The sequence below is a fragment of the Mirounga angustirostris genome, unplaced genomic scaffold (genome assembly GCF_029215605.1).
Source record: "Mirounga angustirostris isolate CCGP_5_RB_7025 unplaced genomic scaffold, mMirAng1.0.hap1 SCAF_9, whole genome shotgun sequence".
NCBI classification, from domain to species: Eukaryota; Metazoa; Chordata; class Mammalia; order Carnivora; family Phocidae; genus Mirounga; species Mirounga angustirostris.
Window position 1 is genome coordinate 80,228,220 of NW_026991717.1, and position 17,237 is coordinate 80,245,456.

At 37.9% G+C, this 17,237-nt stretch overlaps 1 protein-coding gene and 1 non-coding gene across 11 annotated transcripts in view; both read right to left on the minus strand.

The window, feature by feature from the left end:
• Window positions 1–17,237, minus strand: part of HEATR5A (HEAT repeat containing 5A) — a 117,819-nt gene that overhangs the window by 24,289 nt on the left and 76,293 nt on the right. For 9 of the 10 annotated variants that reach the window (XR_010405133.1, XM_064570919.1, XM_064570918.1 and 6 more), the window contains 9 exons: window positions 16,586–16,765; window positions 12,331–12,570; window positions 10,646–10,827; window positions 8,997–9,065; window positions 6,317–6,496; window positions 5,553–5,775; window positions 3,785–4,033; window positions 1,674–1,801; window positions 23–170 (listed from right to left, as the gene is read on the minus strand). Coding sequence is in view for 9 of the 10 variants with exons in the window: in XM_064570919.1 (XP_064426989.1) it covers window positions 23–170; window positions 1,674–1,801; window positions 3,785–4,033; window positions 5,553–5,775; window positions 6,317–6,496; window positions 8,997–9,065; window positions 10,646–10,827; window positions 12,331–12,570; window positions 16,586–16,765 (1,599 nt within the window). In the remaining variant the exon portion in view is untranslated. The remainder of the gene's footprint in view (window positions 1–22; window positions 171–1,673; window positions 1,802–3,784; window positions 4,034–5,552; window positions 5,776–6,316; window positions 6,497–8,996; window positions 9,066–10,645; window positions 10,828–12,330; window positions 12,571–16,585; window positions 16,766–17,237) is intronic. The other variant, XM_064570923.1, reaches the window with a different exon arrangement.
• TRNAQ-CUG (transfer RNA glutamine (anticodon CUG)) lies at window positions 9,559–9,631 on the minus strand. The gene has a single exon. It is a non-coding gene; the product is annotated as a tRNA-Gln (tRNA).

Consider the following 17,237-nt stretch of genomic DNA (forward strand, 5'->3'; position numbering starts at 1 on the left):
TGCATTATGGGTTAACATTCACCTTCTGCACTTCGTCTTTTCTCCTTGACATGTTCCTGAGCTGCACAGATAATCTGTCTTACCACTTCAAGTGAAGCCAATTGAATAGAAGGTGATTCTCGGGTCAAAATTACTCGATGTAGTACATTCAACAATTCGATGCCCAAGTCCTATCATAGAGAAAACATTTAGGGGAAACTGTATTGGAAATCACATACTTCTTTTTTAAAAATACCAATATTAAATGCCATGAAAAAATTCAAAAAGAATATTAACAAATTGCTCACAAAAAATAAAGGTGTATGTACAATAAAGTTAGGTAACACTTGTTCCACTTTAAATGGACTCCAGATTGGTTTTTGTCCCACCTTGCAGGAGTTGGCACCATGACAAAAGATCATTTTCACACAGGCCCTAAAATGGGAAAATGGAAAGGGAAACTTCCAAAGCAAGGTGAGAAACCTGGCTAGAAGAATAAAAGCACTGCCATCCAGACTTCCAGATTTGTACTGAAGTTTTCTAGTAAGAACAAAGATTGATGGAGAAGGGAGACATTAGAAAGTGATAAGTTAATAAGCACAAAATAGATATCCCTCTAAAGAATAAAATATACTGGGGCGCCTCCGTGGGCTCAGTCAGTTAAGCATCTGCCTTGGGCTCAGGTCATGATCCCAGGGTCCTGGAATCAAGCCCCATGTCAGGCTCCCTGCTCAGCGGGGAGTCTGCTTGTCCCTCTCCCTCTGCCCCTCCCCCGACTTGTGTGTGCTCGCTCACTTTCTCTCTCAAATAAAATAAAATCTTAAAAAAAAATAATAAAATACACTGGACAAACAGTCTCTTTTTCTGCTTTTCTTTTCTAATGCTTACTCTGGTGGCTTTCTTTCATCTTTGAAAATAATAGAGTAAATCTGTCTTTACTGTACTTGTTTTAATATACAGAATAAACAAGAACAAAAAGTTTAGAATTTATTCAAGTATAATCCCAGTCAGGGAAGACGCTGATTAGTAATTTAAACCTAATAAACAAAAGTGTTAACAGGTTAAATTATAGTCTACCTAGAGAGAAAATCATAGTTTCTCTTAGGAAAGAAGTTAAAGAAGTGCCACACTTTCATAGTGATCCTATTATCATGGTCACAACTGGGTCAGATATTAGTGTTTGACTCCACCTATAGGCTAGCCAGTATCTCTTTAAAAACCAGGAAGGAGAACTCAGCCAATAGCAATACTCTGTAATAGACATAACTATATGAACCAAGTAGATTCTCTCTTGGGGAAATGGAATCGAAGATACAGATGTATATAAAGAACAGGGTGCACTGAAGCAGAAAAACAAAGGAATTCTACATGTAACCGGTGGCTACTCTACTGGCCACTTCAATACAGTGCCTTCCCCTCATTGCTGAAAGTTCGACTGAAGAGCTGGTACACTGAGTGGTTAGCAGCACAAATCAGTGCGGCAGAAGCAGAGACAGAAAGTGGCAGTCAGAGGCATTACTGCTCCTGGGTCTGCACAGGTGCTGACAGCGTTCCAGTTCTGAGAGATCAAGTCGTGCAGTTTAGTTTTCTTTCACTTCTCTCTGTTCATTTTCTGTTTGCTGTGGTAACCTGAACACGTTTTTATTCCTGTTCCTTGAAAACTACAGAAGCCTAACAAAAAAATAAGAAATCACCTGGTCACTGCCAATTTTAGATCTGGGCCAAGGAACATCTAGAAGGGCCTGTAATGCATGTAAACAAGCAGTAATGCTTTCCATGGTTGCATCTGATCGTAAGGAACAGAGAAATTCCACACTGATCCCTGCAGAAAACAGAAAAAGAGGAGGCTTCTTTTAGATTCTTAGTTTAGGAAGTTAAGGAATTCATTTTATATTTAGATAAGATATACAAATAAGCTTAGCAAAAAGGTAAAGTAAAAAACCACAATAATTTTAAGACTAAACAATTAAGTAATAAAGCAAGTCTTTTAGCCCTTTTTATCCACATGTACGGTACATGAAGAATAATCTCAATCAGGCTTGTGCACTACTAAGTAGTTGCTATGAAATAGCTCAAAAATGCAAAAAATTACAAAATTGCACTAGAGAACTTAATGTGGAGAGTTTTTTATTTAAAAAAACTTTTTGGGGGGCGCCTGGGTGGCTCAGTCATTAAGCGTCTGCCTTTGGCTCAGGTCATGATCCCAGGGTCCTGGGATCGAGCCCCACATCGGGTTCCCTGCTCGACGGGAAGCCTGCTTCTCCCCTCTCTCACTCCCCCTGCTTGTGTTCCCTCTCTTGCTGTCTCTCTCTAAATAAAATCCTAAGAATAAATAAATTTTTTTTTTAAGTAGGACCCACGCAGAGCTTGAACTCATGACCCTGAGATTAAAAGTCGCATACTCTACCAACTGAGCCAGCCAGGCGCCCCAACATGTGGAGTTTCATAACTTTATTCTTACTAAAATTTACTGAGTGATTATCATGGATCAAGCATTGCATCTTTACACATATCATTTCATTTCATTCTCACAATACCTGAGGAAGCAGGTACTTTTTAATTTTTTTTAAGATTTTTATTTTTAAGTAATCTTTACACCCAACATGGGGCTCGAACTTACAACCCTGAGATCAAGAGTCCCATGCTCCATAGTATTATTAACATTCTTTCCGACAGGGAGATGAGCACATAGAGCTTAAGTTATTTAATTTGCTCAAGGTCAGTTACAATGGGGTACACAAAGAATATGAACTTAGTCAAATTGCATAGCTTATGCCCATAGTAACTGCCATCCTTCATTCTCTAAGTTTTTTTTTTTTTTTAAGATTTTATTTATTTGCGAGACAGAATGAGAGAGAGCATGAGAGGGAGGAGGGTCAGAGGGAGAAGCAGACTCCCTGCTGAGCAGGGAGCCCGATGCGGGACTCGATCCCGGGACTCCAGGATCATGACCTGAGCCGAAGGCAGTCCCTAAACCAACTGAGCCACCCAGGCGCCCCTCTAAGTTTGTTTTTAAAAAGCTCTTGTCTCAAGGCAAATGGAAACAAAATTTTAATATACCCAAGGATACAGGAAATTGTGGTCATGTCTGGCCTGAGAAGGAATAATAATAGAAGTTCTGTGAACCATAAACCTTACTTAATTTAATCACTTATCTTTGTAACCCTTATATTTCATTTAATTAATAATTTCTTTATAGGTAATGATCTAATGGGTTGGTTTCCAAGAACTAGGTAAAATATGAAAAACATTTCTTTCATTTATTCTAGAAACTCACTCTATTTTAGATATTTCCCTTTAAAAATGAAGTTCCAGGAAAGCCAAAGAATGGGTTAAACTTCATAACCTAAAAATCTCATCTCTTTGACCTTAAATATTTGCTTGCAATTTTATACCTTTGAGTAGACTTTCTTGAACCTTGCAATCCTTGAGAACGCAGGTAGGAGGTTGGGGGTGGGGAATGCAGGTGGACCCCCTCAGTATATTGGTATTTTTTAATATAGAGAGAAAGAAATTTAAAAAATTTATAGACACCACATGAATCTTTTAAAAATTGTGTGGAAAAAACTAGGTTTTATAATTTCTATAATTCATTCAACATGATGCTGAAGCCAGCTTGTAATGGGATTCCAGACTTAATGAAATCTGCAATTTTATAAAATGTATACAAGTTTACTCAGTTATATCAAGTTTATCACTAACACCTAACAAAGATGAGATAATAACCACCAAGAGCTGAAAGGGAGTAAGGCACAATTCAAGAAAAATTCTGAAGGACTGGAAGCTTGTTAGCTCTTTTACTGACCTAAAATAAGATGGAATCGATCAGTGCAGACATCCTCAGGGGACTTTACCGTAGCCCCAGATGATGAACCCTGACACATGGAAGTTGGTGTTACAGGTCTTGAGAGATGAGATGCTCCTTCATCTGGGTCAGCAACAACAAAGCCTGTGGTGGTAAGCCACAATGCTGTAGCATGCAGGATAAGTGCCCAGGAACTGTAATAATGCAATTTTGCATTTTCACTAGTCTCTGCTGTGTAGAAAGCACCACCTACAAAAAAAGCAGAAGCAGTTTCAGGAGGAACAAAAGAGAGTAGCTCCCACAACATTTTCTCTCTTCGGTGTTACAAGGTAACAGACCGTTCCCATCATCTCAAAAGTTCCTTTAAGGAATTTATGTGATGTGTGTTTCAAACAAATACTGATACCCATTTACCTACTTATAAGATTAACATTAACATTTTGCCTCTCTTAAATCACTTATTAAAAAAACAAAAAACCCTAAAACTTTGTTATACCATTAATTCTTATCCCTCCTTCTATAACCACTTTCCTCAAGTCAGTGTGACTCACTCCCACAATAGATGTCTGTATTCATAACAGATGTTATGTTATATATGTTATATATATAACATATATAAATATGTTATATTTAGCAACAGATGTTTATAGTTATAAATAATATGTGCTCTTATGTGTGTTTAACTTTACTTTACAGGCACCACCTTGTATGTAACCTTTTTGAACTTGTGTTTTTTCCACCTAATTTTATGTTTTTGAGATTTACTTATGTTGATTTATATCTGTCATTCACTAGTAGCTGACATACTATGCCAATAAATTAGTTTATTTCCATTTTGATGCTACTGAAAAGTACAATAAACACTCCTATCTCTCTGTGTATAATTCCAGTTAAAATTCTAAATAGAAGTTGGCAGGCTGACCTGAAATTCGTATCAAAGAGGAAAAAAAAAGGCATCTGGAATAACATGAAGAGTAAAAGTGGCTACCAAATATCCATCCATAAAATGCAGATTAATAACTGACTACAAAACTAGATGCCTATCCCATTCCACACACACAAAATCTAGCTGCACTAAAACCCAAATTGTAAAGTACAAAACTGTAATGCTTCTAGGTCTTTATGATCTTAAATTAGAAAAAAACTTATCAGGTATTACACAAAACCACAAACCATAAACGATTGACTACACTAATTTTAGAGAGATAAAAGAATAAGCTATAGACTTGGAAGACACGCAATCACAGAAGAATAATACTAAAATTAGATAAGGGATTAACAAATCAGTAAAATCATGACAAATACCAAGTAGAAAATGGTCAAGGATTATGACTAGGTGATTGATGGAAGAAGAAACTTAGCCCATAAACATATGAAAAAAGGTTTTCAATCAATAAAATAACAAAATAAAACAATGAAAAACTATTTCATATCCACCTAATGGACAGAATTTATTAAGTATGACAACATACAATGGTAGAAGATCTAGTGAAACAGAAACATGCTGTTATATGTTGGGCATATAAATTTTTACAGCTGCTTGGAGAGCAATTTGGCAGTACCTTGTGAGGTAAGATGTGCATGCCTTATTACCTAGCAGGTCAACTTCAGGGTATCGACCCTGAAGCAATTCTCACATCCTTATTCTATAAATGGAAATTACTATGGGGAAAATGTTTCAGCTAAACATTACTTGCTAAAGGATAAATTTTGAAAAGTTACTGACTGTTATTCTAGGAATTATGTACATATTTTACAAACCCCTTACCTTCAACAGGAAGTTGGGAGGCAAATTCTGAAGGCAACGTTAAGAGAGCAAAATCCTGAAGCGCAGCAAGCCAGAGCCTACTCAATGTCCCCAGGTCTGTGTGGACTAAGTCAAGCAGTCCATCTGACGAATACGACCCATTTCTGACACTCTCTTCTGAACAGGTGGTAGTCTTCAAAGGTTGTCTGTGGCTTTTATGTCTTTCTACAGCAATTATGTAGACCTGTTACAGAGTTAATTTGTAAATAGGAAGATCTTGTACCCATTAATAAGGTGCTATAATATTTTTTATCTCGCCAAGGAGACAGACCTTACCTTTGAGCATACTGGACTTCAAGTGCACTCTGATACCAAGAAGGTATATACATGTAACCACACATACAAACTGGGATAGAAAGATCCAGAAATATTCTCTTCAATGAGATGCATTATAGATAGCAAATACTTGACAAATATGTTACCATGCTGCACTTTTTTTTTTTTTTTAAGATTTTATTTATTTGACAGAGAGAGACACAGCAAGAGAGGGAACACAAGCAGGGGGAGTGGGAGAGAGAGAAGCAGGCTTCCGCGGAGCAGGGAGCCCGATGCGGGGCTCGATCCCAGGACCCTGGGATCATGACCTGAGCCAAAGGCAGACGCTTAACGACTGAGCCACCCAGGCGCCCGACTTAGTTGTATTTTAAATAGTTAATTTCAGTTTATAGCCTATGGTGTTTATTAACAACTTCTAAAATTCCAGTTATAAATGGAGAAGCACTAACCTCTGCCCAGGCTTTCAGCACAGCTAATATTTCCATGGTAGAGGCACTTTCATTATATAAGTGACTCAGAGCCTCTTTTCCAGCCTGTATTTTTGTTAATGATGAAACAAGCAACTGATGAACTCTTCGGAGATCATTAAGGTCACTTACAACTCCACTTGCTATCCAAGCACTGCAAACCTGGTTTTTAAGAAAATCAAAAGTTACATTTAAAAATTATAGATACCTCCTTTGTGAGTTCAGCAGAGCTAACCATATCTCAGGAATCTAACACACTGAAATCATCTTGCTATCAGGAAACCCAAGGGATGCTGCTGATAATGCCAGTCAAAAGGCCAGCATTTCAAAAGGGAACGAAGTCTAAGGTTGAAGCAAGGAAACCAGTGTTAATAAGTAGATAAATCAAAGAGTTTCAGATGTTACTAATATGGAGAAATGAAGCCATGAAAGATACCACTTTCATAAATGTTTGGATTAACATTTGAATAAAATCTTCAATCTTAATTATTTCATCTACTTTAAAAGCAGAGATGGTGTGGTTAATTAGTATAACTGTTGAAAATTAAAGAACTTAACATTTAAAACCCTAATGAACATTTTATTTTGAAAAAAGATATTGAAAGTATTTTAAAACAAAACATCATTAATAATTCTCCAATGCAAACAGTTTGCTCCATTATCAGAGGCTGTCTGTTTTTCTTGGATGTCACAGTATTTCTCTTTTTCTAGAGAAAATTAATTTTTCCTCTTCCATCTATTTATTCAGTTCCTGTCTATTTTCACAAAAGATTTTAATGGCTTAAAACAAGAACACAAATAATGAAGTGATAATAAGTCAGACACTCAGCACATTTATTTATTTGAGAGAGCGAGAGAGAGCGAGTATGGGAGGGGAGGGGGAGAGGGAGAGAGAGATTTTTTTTTTTTTTAAGATTTTTTATTTATTTATTTGACAGCGAGAGACACAGCAAGAGAGGGAACACAAGCAGGGGGAGTGGGAGAGGGAAAAGCAGGCTCCCCGCAGAGCAAGAAGCCCGATGCGGGGCTCGATCCCAGGACCCTGGGAACATGACCTGAGCCGAAGGCAGATGCCCAACAACTGAGCCACCCAGGCGCCCCGGAGAGAGAGAGTCTTAAGCAGATTCTGTGCTGCGTGTGGAGGCTGAAGTGTGGCTCAATCTCACGACTTGAGATCACCGCTGGAGCCAAAACCGAGTTCGGTGCTTAACCAACTGTGCCACCCAGGTGCCCTTGGTACAACATTTAATACAGTTCTTTGAATATTCAAGGTACCAAACATATCCTAAATACAAGTGAATAAAAGAAAGTTGAAAGAACGGACTAAATTTAGTTTATTCCATTATGTTTATAAATAATTCAATTCAAGCCAGTTCTGCTTTTAATTATTGCAGGTCATTTAGGGCTGGATATTGAGTGTCTGACAATCATTCCTAGAAAAGTAACTTTAAAATTATATATTATAATAGCTCTTAGGGGCATCTGTGTGGCTCAGTGGATTAAACTTCTGACTTCGGCTCAGGTCATGATCTCAGGGGCCTGGGATTGAGCCCCACATAGGGCTCACCACTAAGTGTGGAGTACGCTTCTCTCTCTGCCTCTGCTCTGCCCCCCCCACCCCCGCTCATGCTCACTTGTGCTCTCTCTCTTTTTCTCTCAAATAAATAAAATCTTTTAAAAACAAAACAAAAAAAATTATATATGATAATGGCTTAGATACATGAAAAAATGCTCAGGATCACTTGAAATATAAACCTAAAACTATTCTAATATAAATCTAAACTATGTCTAAAATATAGACAAAAACCTAAAAGTTTGACAACTTACACTATTGTTAAGACTGTGGGACAACGGTATTTGCATACAATGCTGGGAGGAGTTTAAAATGGTAAATCCCAACAATATAGTCTTTAAACCAGCAATTCAATCTTGCAGAATTTACCTCACAGATACACTTGTACCCATAAAGTGACCTGTGCGGAAAGTCATTTACTGCAGCAATATATGTAAGAGCAAAAGATGAAAAACCCATACATCCATCACTGGTTAAATAAATTATGACATATCCAACAGTGGATTACCATGCAGTTATATGAAAGGAAGGGGAAATTCTCTAAATTTAAAAAGTAAAGGGAAAGGGGGCGCCTGCGTGGCTCAGTACTAAGCATCTGCCTTCGGCTCAGGTCATGGTCCCAGGGCCCTGGGATCAAGCCCCACATTGGGCTCTCTGCTCAGCGGGAAGCCTGCTTCTCCCTCTCCCACTCCCCCTGCTTGTGTTCTCTCTCTTGCTGTGTTCTCTGTCAAATAAATAAATAAAATCTTAAAAAAAAAAAAAGTAAAGGAAAAGGAACAGCTGAGATTAATGGTTAGACAACTAAATGTAGAACCCTTGGTATCAAATACTAACTGGAGAACTGCCTCCTTAAGAGAGGGTTTTACTTCTTAAACTTTGTCTATTTATTTATAAAGATTTATTTATTTGAGAAAGAGAGAGATTGAGAGAACAAGTGAGAGGATGGGCAGAGGGAGAAGCAGACTCCCTGTGAGGGAGCCTGACGCTGGACTTGATCGCAGGACCCTGGGATCATGACCTGAGCTGAAGGCAGATGCTTAACCGACTGAGCCACCCAGGCGTCCAAACTTTGTCTTTTTAACCATTTACCTGACATGCTTTGGCAGTGACATCAGGTGGCGTCTCCGAAGTGAAGGCTGGCCTAAGTGCCGCTCCTACCTGGCAACAAATGATATGAAATATCAAGCAACAATAAGTAAGACAGCATAAACTCTGTTTTTAATATTATTTTAAAATTATCTGTTTATAATAGGTATTCCAGACACCTATTGTTTCTGCCTGCCCAGTATATCTTCTTTTAGGTAAGAGCACCTCAATTTTCTTTTGGGGAACCTTCTCTCTTACCCACTCTTTGCCCATGTTGTTGCTACGGAGCTGAGAGCACTGCTTGACTCCAGGGACCCAAGCAGAGGGTTATAAAAGGTCTTCTGAAGATGTTTCCTGGGAATACTGGGACAGAAGCACTGTCTCTTTTTAAGACTTGGTGCTAAGAAAAGCATCCTGATAACACTTGGAGAGAGCAAACTCGAAAATAAAGCCAGTGTAGAAGAAAGCAGAACCAACCGGGATTTGTGAAAACAACCTTCCTTTTCAGCTTAAGGGAGCTGTAATTTTATTTCTATCATTTGCAATTTTTTTAAAGCAAGTTCTACGCCCAATGTGGGATTTGAACTCACGATCCTGAGATCCAGAGTCCCATGCTCTACCCACTGAGCCAGCCAGGCACCCCTCATTTGCAATTTTACGAGGGCTAAAAATGTAAGAGTGCTCCCCTTAAGTTGAATTGTAACATTTCATTCTAATATGGTAGTTCTATGTAACTCCTATTCCTTCCTTTTGCTTTCTCTCAGAGATACATAGGCACTTCCTGATGGGAAGATTTGATGGAGACAGCTAACTGGTGAACTGCTCCTGTCTCCCTAACTGCTACCCCCACAAAAGCTGCCTCTGAATCACAAGGAGAGGTAGGGAAGGATGAATGATGCAGGAGGATTACATGGGATGTGTGTGATGGAATATGTGAAGATTCTGTTATCTTCCTTGTTCTTCCTACATTGCTCAATGCATGAGGGAAACATGTTAAAAAAATTACAGAATCAGTAATAGGAGCCTGAATTCTTTTCTAAGCTGAGAGAAAAAAAGGAGGTTACATTTATTCCAGGAGTGATGATTTTAAGATAAAATATGCATGCAGCCTAAATGGAATATTTAGTAATGATTTAGTGTTATCTTAAGAATATTCAGATATTTTGGGGCGCCTGGGTGGCTCAGTTGGTTAAGCGACTGCCTTTGGCTCAGATCATGATCCTGGAGTCCCAGGATCGATTCCCGCATCGGGCTCCCTGCTCGGCAGGGAGTCTGCTTCTCCCTCTGACCCTCCCCCCTCTCATGCTCTCTCTCTCATTCTCTCTCTCAAATAAATAAAATCTTTAAAAAAAAAAAGAATATTCAGATATTTTGTAAAGATTTTAATTAGCCATGTCCTTTATCTCCCACAAATTACCAAGAAGGTTTTAATTATTAACCTGTAACCTTACAAAAGACCTGTTTTATGTACCACTTCACTTTTACTTGAAGATTTCTTTTTCAAACATATGCTTCTATATACTGATCATACTGGTGATATATTAGCAGAGACATATACTCATTTACATATTGAAAAGTGACATGCCCATTAGTTTCACAGACTTTTTATCCCAGGTGTTTAAAAATAAAACTCTCGAACAGAAAGTGCTTACATTGGCTTGATACTGTTCCAGAATCACATGACCTGGAAACTCCGGTTCTGGAATAGCTGCAAATCGCCGAATAACAACTAACAGTGTTTCAAGGCCAGAAAGACGGAGCTGGTCACTGTGATCCGTGGCAGCCATAAAGGCCATGCGAATTAAGTCAGCAAGATGTAGCACCAAAAAGTCATCTATAAGATTAAAAAAATCTTATCAAGAAAAAGCATACGTTGGAACTAAGATTTACGTTAAATGATCATTTCTCCTCCTTATAATTTCAGACTTTTCTAGATTTTCTTTTAAATACCTCTGATTTGATTTACTGTTTCGTTGTACTGTTTGTTAAATATAGACTTTAAAGCTGGATTTGCTGCACTACTGCAAATAATCACATACAAAAAAGTCCCGAGGCAAACAATTACACAGCTATTCAAAAATCAAAGACAAAATCAGCATCCTTTAAAAGAGTGCTAACAGTACCTTCAAAAAAAACTTTTTTCAGACTTTCTGATAAAAGCACATTAGAAGGTATTTAGGAAACTTTGGGTATTGATGAATTAGGCAGTAATTAAATAGCATAACAGTAATTATGTCAAGTTGAAGCTGAAAGACTTAAATGTTCCTTTTGAAAAACACAGTTTTATGTGGTTCTTTATATGGACTAGATTATGTTATTTCTGTATGTCTTAACACATATACAAATGACAGGAATATAAAAAATATTTGTAGCTATAAAATTATAAATGAGAATTCTTTTCACTCCTACAATACATTCTTCGACATAATAATTCTACTGGGGAGAGACATAGGACAATCACTTAACAATATTCCAACAGGGGTTGTTCAGGGGTACAACTAACCTTTACTCAAAATATACCTGGTACTAATTTTAATAAGAATGTTATAGGTCACAATGAAGAAACCAACTCAGTAAGTGCCAATTACAATTTTAATTGGAAAGAAAGGAATCACTAAGCATCTATGATATACTAATTTTATACCTATCAGTATCTAGAATAGTGCTCATCACAAATAAAGAGACTCAATAAACACTTGCTTGAAAAATCACGAAAACAGAGATACCTAATTCATACTCCCACACTGGCAATAGCAACATTTTGCTATATAATTCTTTTGTCTGGTAAAAAATATATCCATGGCATTTAGGTATGTGCACTGTGTCTTTGAACATAATGTGCTTAAGTGAATTCAAGCTGTAGTATGTACACATACCCCTTTAGGTACAAACAATAAAACTGAATAAAAGGTCAAAATGGCCTTGCAAGCAGGTTTACGCTACACTGTGATAGGCTCTAATGTTCTGGGTAATATTTATGAAACCAAAATAATTGATAAGCAAAAATACTGTAAGTTGTAATTCAGAAAATAAATTTTGGGGGTAAGCTAATGCATGTACTACTTTCCAAGAACATGCTTATTTTCTATAAACTTAAGTCATGCACAAGTCCATTAAACAAAAGTGAATGACAATTTAAGAAGCTAAATCATTGAAAATGTATATAAACATTAAAACTAATGTTTTATAGCTTACACAAATATTATAGTCAAATTCATAACTGATTTGGAAGAATACAAACTACTTTCTAGTTTTACTTCTTAAATTAATATTAAAAACATAAGCAGACAACATTTCTATGTATATCCTTTGGTCTTTTCATCTTTATGCCACTTACTTCTTGAATCCCTTTTTTTCATTTCTTGTGCTAAAGCAATGTCAAAATGTGCGCTGTGTGCATTCTCACACTGGTTAATTATCCTACAGACACACTCGGCAGCAAAGACTCTAGTAGCCCAGCGGGGATTGGTATATGGATATGATTTATCATCATTTCTGGTGGTCAGAACTGAGGCATCATCCCCTTTATCTCCTTCCTCTTCTTGCATTGTATCCACACAAGTTACAGTTGTAAAATCTTTTATTAAGGGAGAATACATGTAATTACAATCAAATGTAAGACACATTTATAAAGGAACACAAAAGACTTCAAATTCATACTAGAACTGTTGTTGACCAATCATACACCTATAACAATGTAATATAATCACGTAAAATGTAAAACGATCACATCTAATAACTACAGACAACACTGGTATCTAAAGAAATGCTCTAAAAATGTTCCAGGTCAAAACGACAAAGTTGTTCAATTATATTCAAGGTGAAAAACCAAACATGACAAAACAGACAGGATACTAAATACTAGGATAATTATCAGTCCCCACTATGTAGACAGTTATGCTTAAGGAAGCTTAACATGCTCTGGTATGGAGCATGGTGGATTACACTGTTATAACACTGGGTCTTGAACAGATTTAAGGTTCCTGAACCCACTGAAAATGTCTGAAAATATTTTTCTTAGGATAGATCCATTGCTGTCATTTATAGTCTCATATTGTCATAATGGCCAGAGTCAGTGAGGAGTGAATCATCATTATTATTTTTTTAGACAGAGAGAGAGCGAGAGTGTGCGCGTGAGCATGGGGGAGGGAGAAAGAGAATCCCAAGCAGGCTCCATGCTTGGTCAGCAGCGCAGAGCTCAACTCAAGGCTGGATCTCAGGACCCTGAGATCATGACCTGAACTGCAATCAAGAGTTGGGTGCTCCCCCGATGTTTATAGCAGCAATGTCCACAACAGCCAAACTGTGGAAAGAGCCAAGATGTCCATTGACAGATGAATGGATAAAGAAGATGTGGTATATATACAATGGAGTATTATGCAGCCATCAAAAGGAATGAGATCTTGCCATTTGCAACAACGTGGATGGAACTGGAGGGTATTATGCTGAGCGAAATAAGTCAAACAGAGAAAGACATGTATCATATGACCTCACTGATATGAGGAATTCTTAATCTCAGGAAACAAACTGAGGGTTGCTGGAGTGGGGGGTGGGGTGGGAGGGATGGGGTGAGTGGGTGATAGACACTGGGGAGGGTATGTGCTCTGGTAAGCGCTGTGAATTGTGCAAGACTGTTGAATCTCAGATCTGTACCTCTGAAACAAATAATGCAATATATGTTAAGGGAAAAAAAAAGAAGAAGAAGAAGATAGCAGGAGGGGAAGAATGAAGGGGGAGAAATCAGAGAGGCAGACGAACTATAAGAGATGATGGACTCTGAAAAACAAACTGAGGGTTCTAGAGGGGAGGGGGGGTGGGAGGATGGGTTAGCCTGGTGATGGGTATTGAGGAGGGCACGTTCTGCATGGAGCACTGGGTGTTATGCACAAACAATGAATCATGGAACACTATATCTAAAACTAATGATGTGGGGCGCCTGGGTGGCTCAGTTGGTTAAGCAACTGCCTTCGGCTAGGGTCATGATCCTGGAGTCCTGGGATCGAGTCCCGCATCGGGCTCCCTGCTCGGCGGGGAGTCTGCTTCTCCCTCTGACCCTATCCCCTCTCATGCTCTCTCTATCTCATTGTCTCTCTCAAATAAATAAATAAAATCTTTAAAAAAAAAACAAAAAAACTAATGATGTAATGTATGGGGATTAACATAACAATAAAAAAGAAAAAACAAACAAACAAACAAAAAAGAGTTGGGTGCTCAACACATTGAGCCATCCAGGTGCCCCATTTCCTCTTTATATTAACTGTTAACTTATTAACTCTGTTTAACTTGACTTAAAATGGAATTAATGCTATAAAAAAAAAAGCAACATTTTTTTCCTTAAATTATCTTGCATGTCAACATATTTTGAATGTGTTATGAAAGCAAAGATGTCACAAAATTATGCAAAGTCTTGTCTTAAGACTAAGATAATAAGCCAAAGACTGAAATGCATGTTTTCCTAAGGAGGGATTCAACCAAACTACAAAGGATAAAGAACAAATGGTGAAGTAAAATTGAGCAAGTAAGCTCAAGGAGTATGAATATAAAATAAAAAAAAAAAGAGGTAAAAAAAATAGGTGACACATCAGAAAAGTGTAATCAATCTATCAAGACACATATAGATTTTCTTTCAAAGGAGAAGTCCTTGTAAGTTCTCAAGTAGTGGGGACAGAAGAGAGCCTTTTAACAAAGGAAAACATGTAGAGCACAGTGGTTGAAAGAGCAGATATAAATCACTGGAAGGGAACAGGACCAAGGTAGACAGTGGAGAATGTAAAAAAAATACCTTTCTTCCTTTCACATAATTTAAACACATTAAATTATAAGGCTTGAGTAACTGAGTTTAAGAGCTACTGAAATACAAAACTGGATTTTATTTTATTTTTTTTAAGATTTTATTTATTTGCGAGAAAGAGAATGAGAGACAGAGAGCATGAGAGGGAGGAGGGTCAGAGGGAGAAGCAGACTCCCTGCTGAGCAGGGAGCCTGATGTGGGACTCGATCCCGGGACTCCAGGATCATGACCTGAGCCGAAGGCAGTCGCTTAACCAACTGAGCCACCCAGGCGCCCTGGATTTTATTATTTTATTTTAAAGATTTTATTTATTTATTTGAGAAAGAGAGAGAACGAACAGGGAGGAGCAGAGGGAGAGGGACAAACAAACTGTGCTGAGCACGGAGCCAGATGTGGGGCTCGATCTCACAACCCTGAGATCATGACTTGAGCGGAAATCAAGAGTGGCACACTTAACTGACTGAACACCCAGGTATCCTGGAAGCTGAATTTTATTTTATTTTATTTATTTTTTAAAAAAGATTTTATTTATTTATTTGACAGAGAGAGACACAGCAGGAGAGGGAACACAAGCAGGGGAGTGGGAGAGGGAGAAGCAGGCTCCCCACGGAGCAAGGAGCCTGATGTGGGGCTTGATCCCAGGACCCTGAGATCATGACCTGAGCCGAAGGCAGCTGCTTAACCGACTGAGCCACCCAGGTGCCCGAAGCTGAATTTTAAAGTCATGCAGGGAAAGGTTTGAATCTATTTTTGTGTGTTTTTGGGCAAATTACTTAACCTTTCCAAGTCTTGTTTTCTCTTGTGTAAAATGGAATAATACTGCCTACTCATTGGATGGTTAAATGACTAAATCAGATAAAGTATGTGTAGTACCTGGAACAGAACTGATTTGTCTCCTTTCTTCATCTCATTTATTTTCTCTCTTACTCCAAAGATAAATTTGAAAGACTCTAATATACATTCTCACTAACACTTATCTTATACTGACAAAAACAATAGGGAAATAACATTGTTTTCTAACCCTGTTTGAAATCCACATTATTGAGTGCATAGAAACTCAACCGCTCAAAATGTTGCAACTTTTTTTTTTTTTAAAGATTTTATTTATTTATTTGACAGAGAGAGACACAGTGAGAGAGGGAACACAAGCAGGGGGAGGAGAGGGAGAAGCAGGCTCCCCCGCGGTGTAGGGAGCCCGATGTGGGGCTCGATCCCAGGACCCTGGGATCACGACCTGAGCCGAAGGCAGACGCTTAACGACTGAGCCACCCAGGCGCCCCGAAAATGTTGCAACTTTTGATGATTTTTCTAATTAAGCTGATTTGATGCAGTCCTTCAAATATATGTTTGGGGGCATCTGGGTAGCTCAGTCGGTAAGCGTCTGCCTTTGGCTCAGGTCATGATCTCAGGGTCCTGGGATCGAGCCCCACATTGGGCTCCCTCTCCCTCTGCGGCTCCCCCTGCTTATGCTCTCTCTCTCTCTGTCAAATAAATAAAATCTTAAAAAAAAGTTATATGTATGAAAACAAATGATGGGGCTACTCAAAGTCATGACATCACTTTTATAGTATAAATAACTAATTTTTAGTTTGTTTTATACAGGGAAGTCATAAAAGATAATCAGAAGAATAAAAAAACCCCACAGGCTTAAGTGTTAGATGTAAACACTAAAATCTTCATTTGAAAAAAGCAATAAGCAATTACAATCCAAATACTCAGACAAAATGAACTGTCACCAGCAATTTTATATGTAACGTTTTCACTTTCAATTTTATTTCAAATGGTAACCACTGATACTTACCCGCTGATGCAGCAAGTACATCTTTACAAAGCTTTAACCAGAAGGAGAGCTTATCCACTGCCATAGATGTAAGCATATGATTTAAAGTCTCTTTGATATCATGGCATAACTTCTGATCTGTCTCTTTATCTAGTAAGGTCAATAATGCCCCTTCAAGGCCCACTTCTCTGATGTTAGCATCTGACAAGAAGAAAATCGATGATCTAAGTAATACAGAAAACAAAACTGCCATATGAGAAGCACACAAATTCAAAAGTTATTGAAATACTACATGCAAATATTCTCATTGCAAAGTAATAAAGCACCTCAAAGGAGAAACATAAGCTTTGGTCTAGCATCTACTTCCTCTAATTACGGAAATGCCAAAAGAACAAATAAATTTTCTCTTGAAAATTTAACTTATTTAGCATTTCTGAAAGCATTTAGGTTCTAAAGATTATGCTATTATCACACTATTTTGAAAGAGAAATTATCTTTTAAAGACCAGAAGGAGGCATCACTGGGATAAAAGGTACAGCACAGGGAATATGTCAGTGGTATTATAATAGCATGGTATGGTGACAGATGAGAGCTACACTTGTGGTGAGCACAGCATAACATATAAATTTGTTGAATCATGATGCTGTACACCTGAAACTAATTAACACTGTGT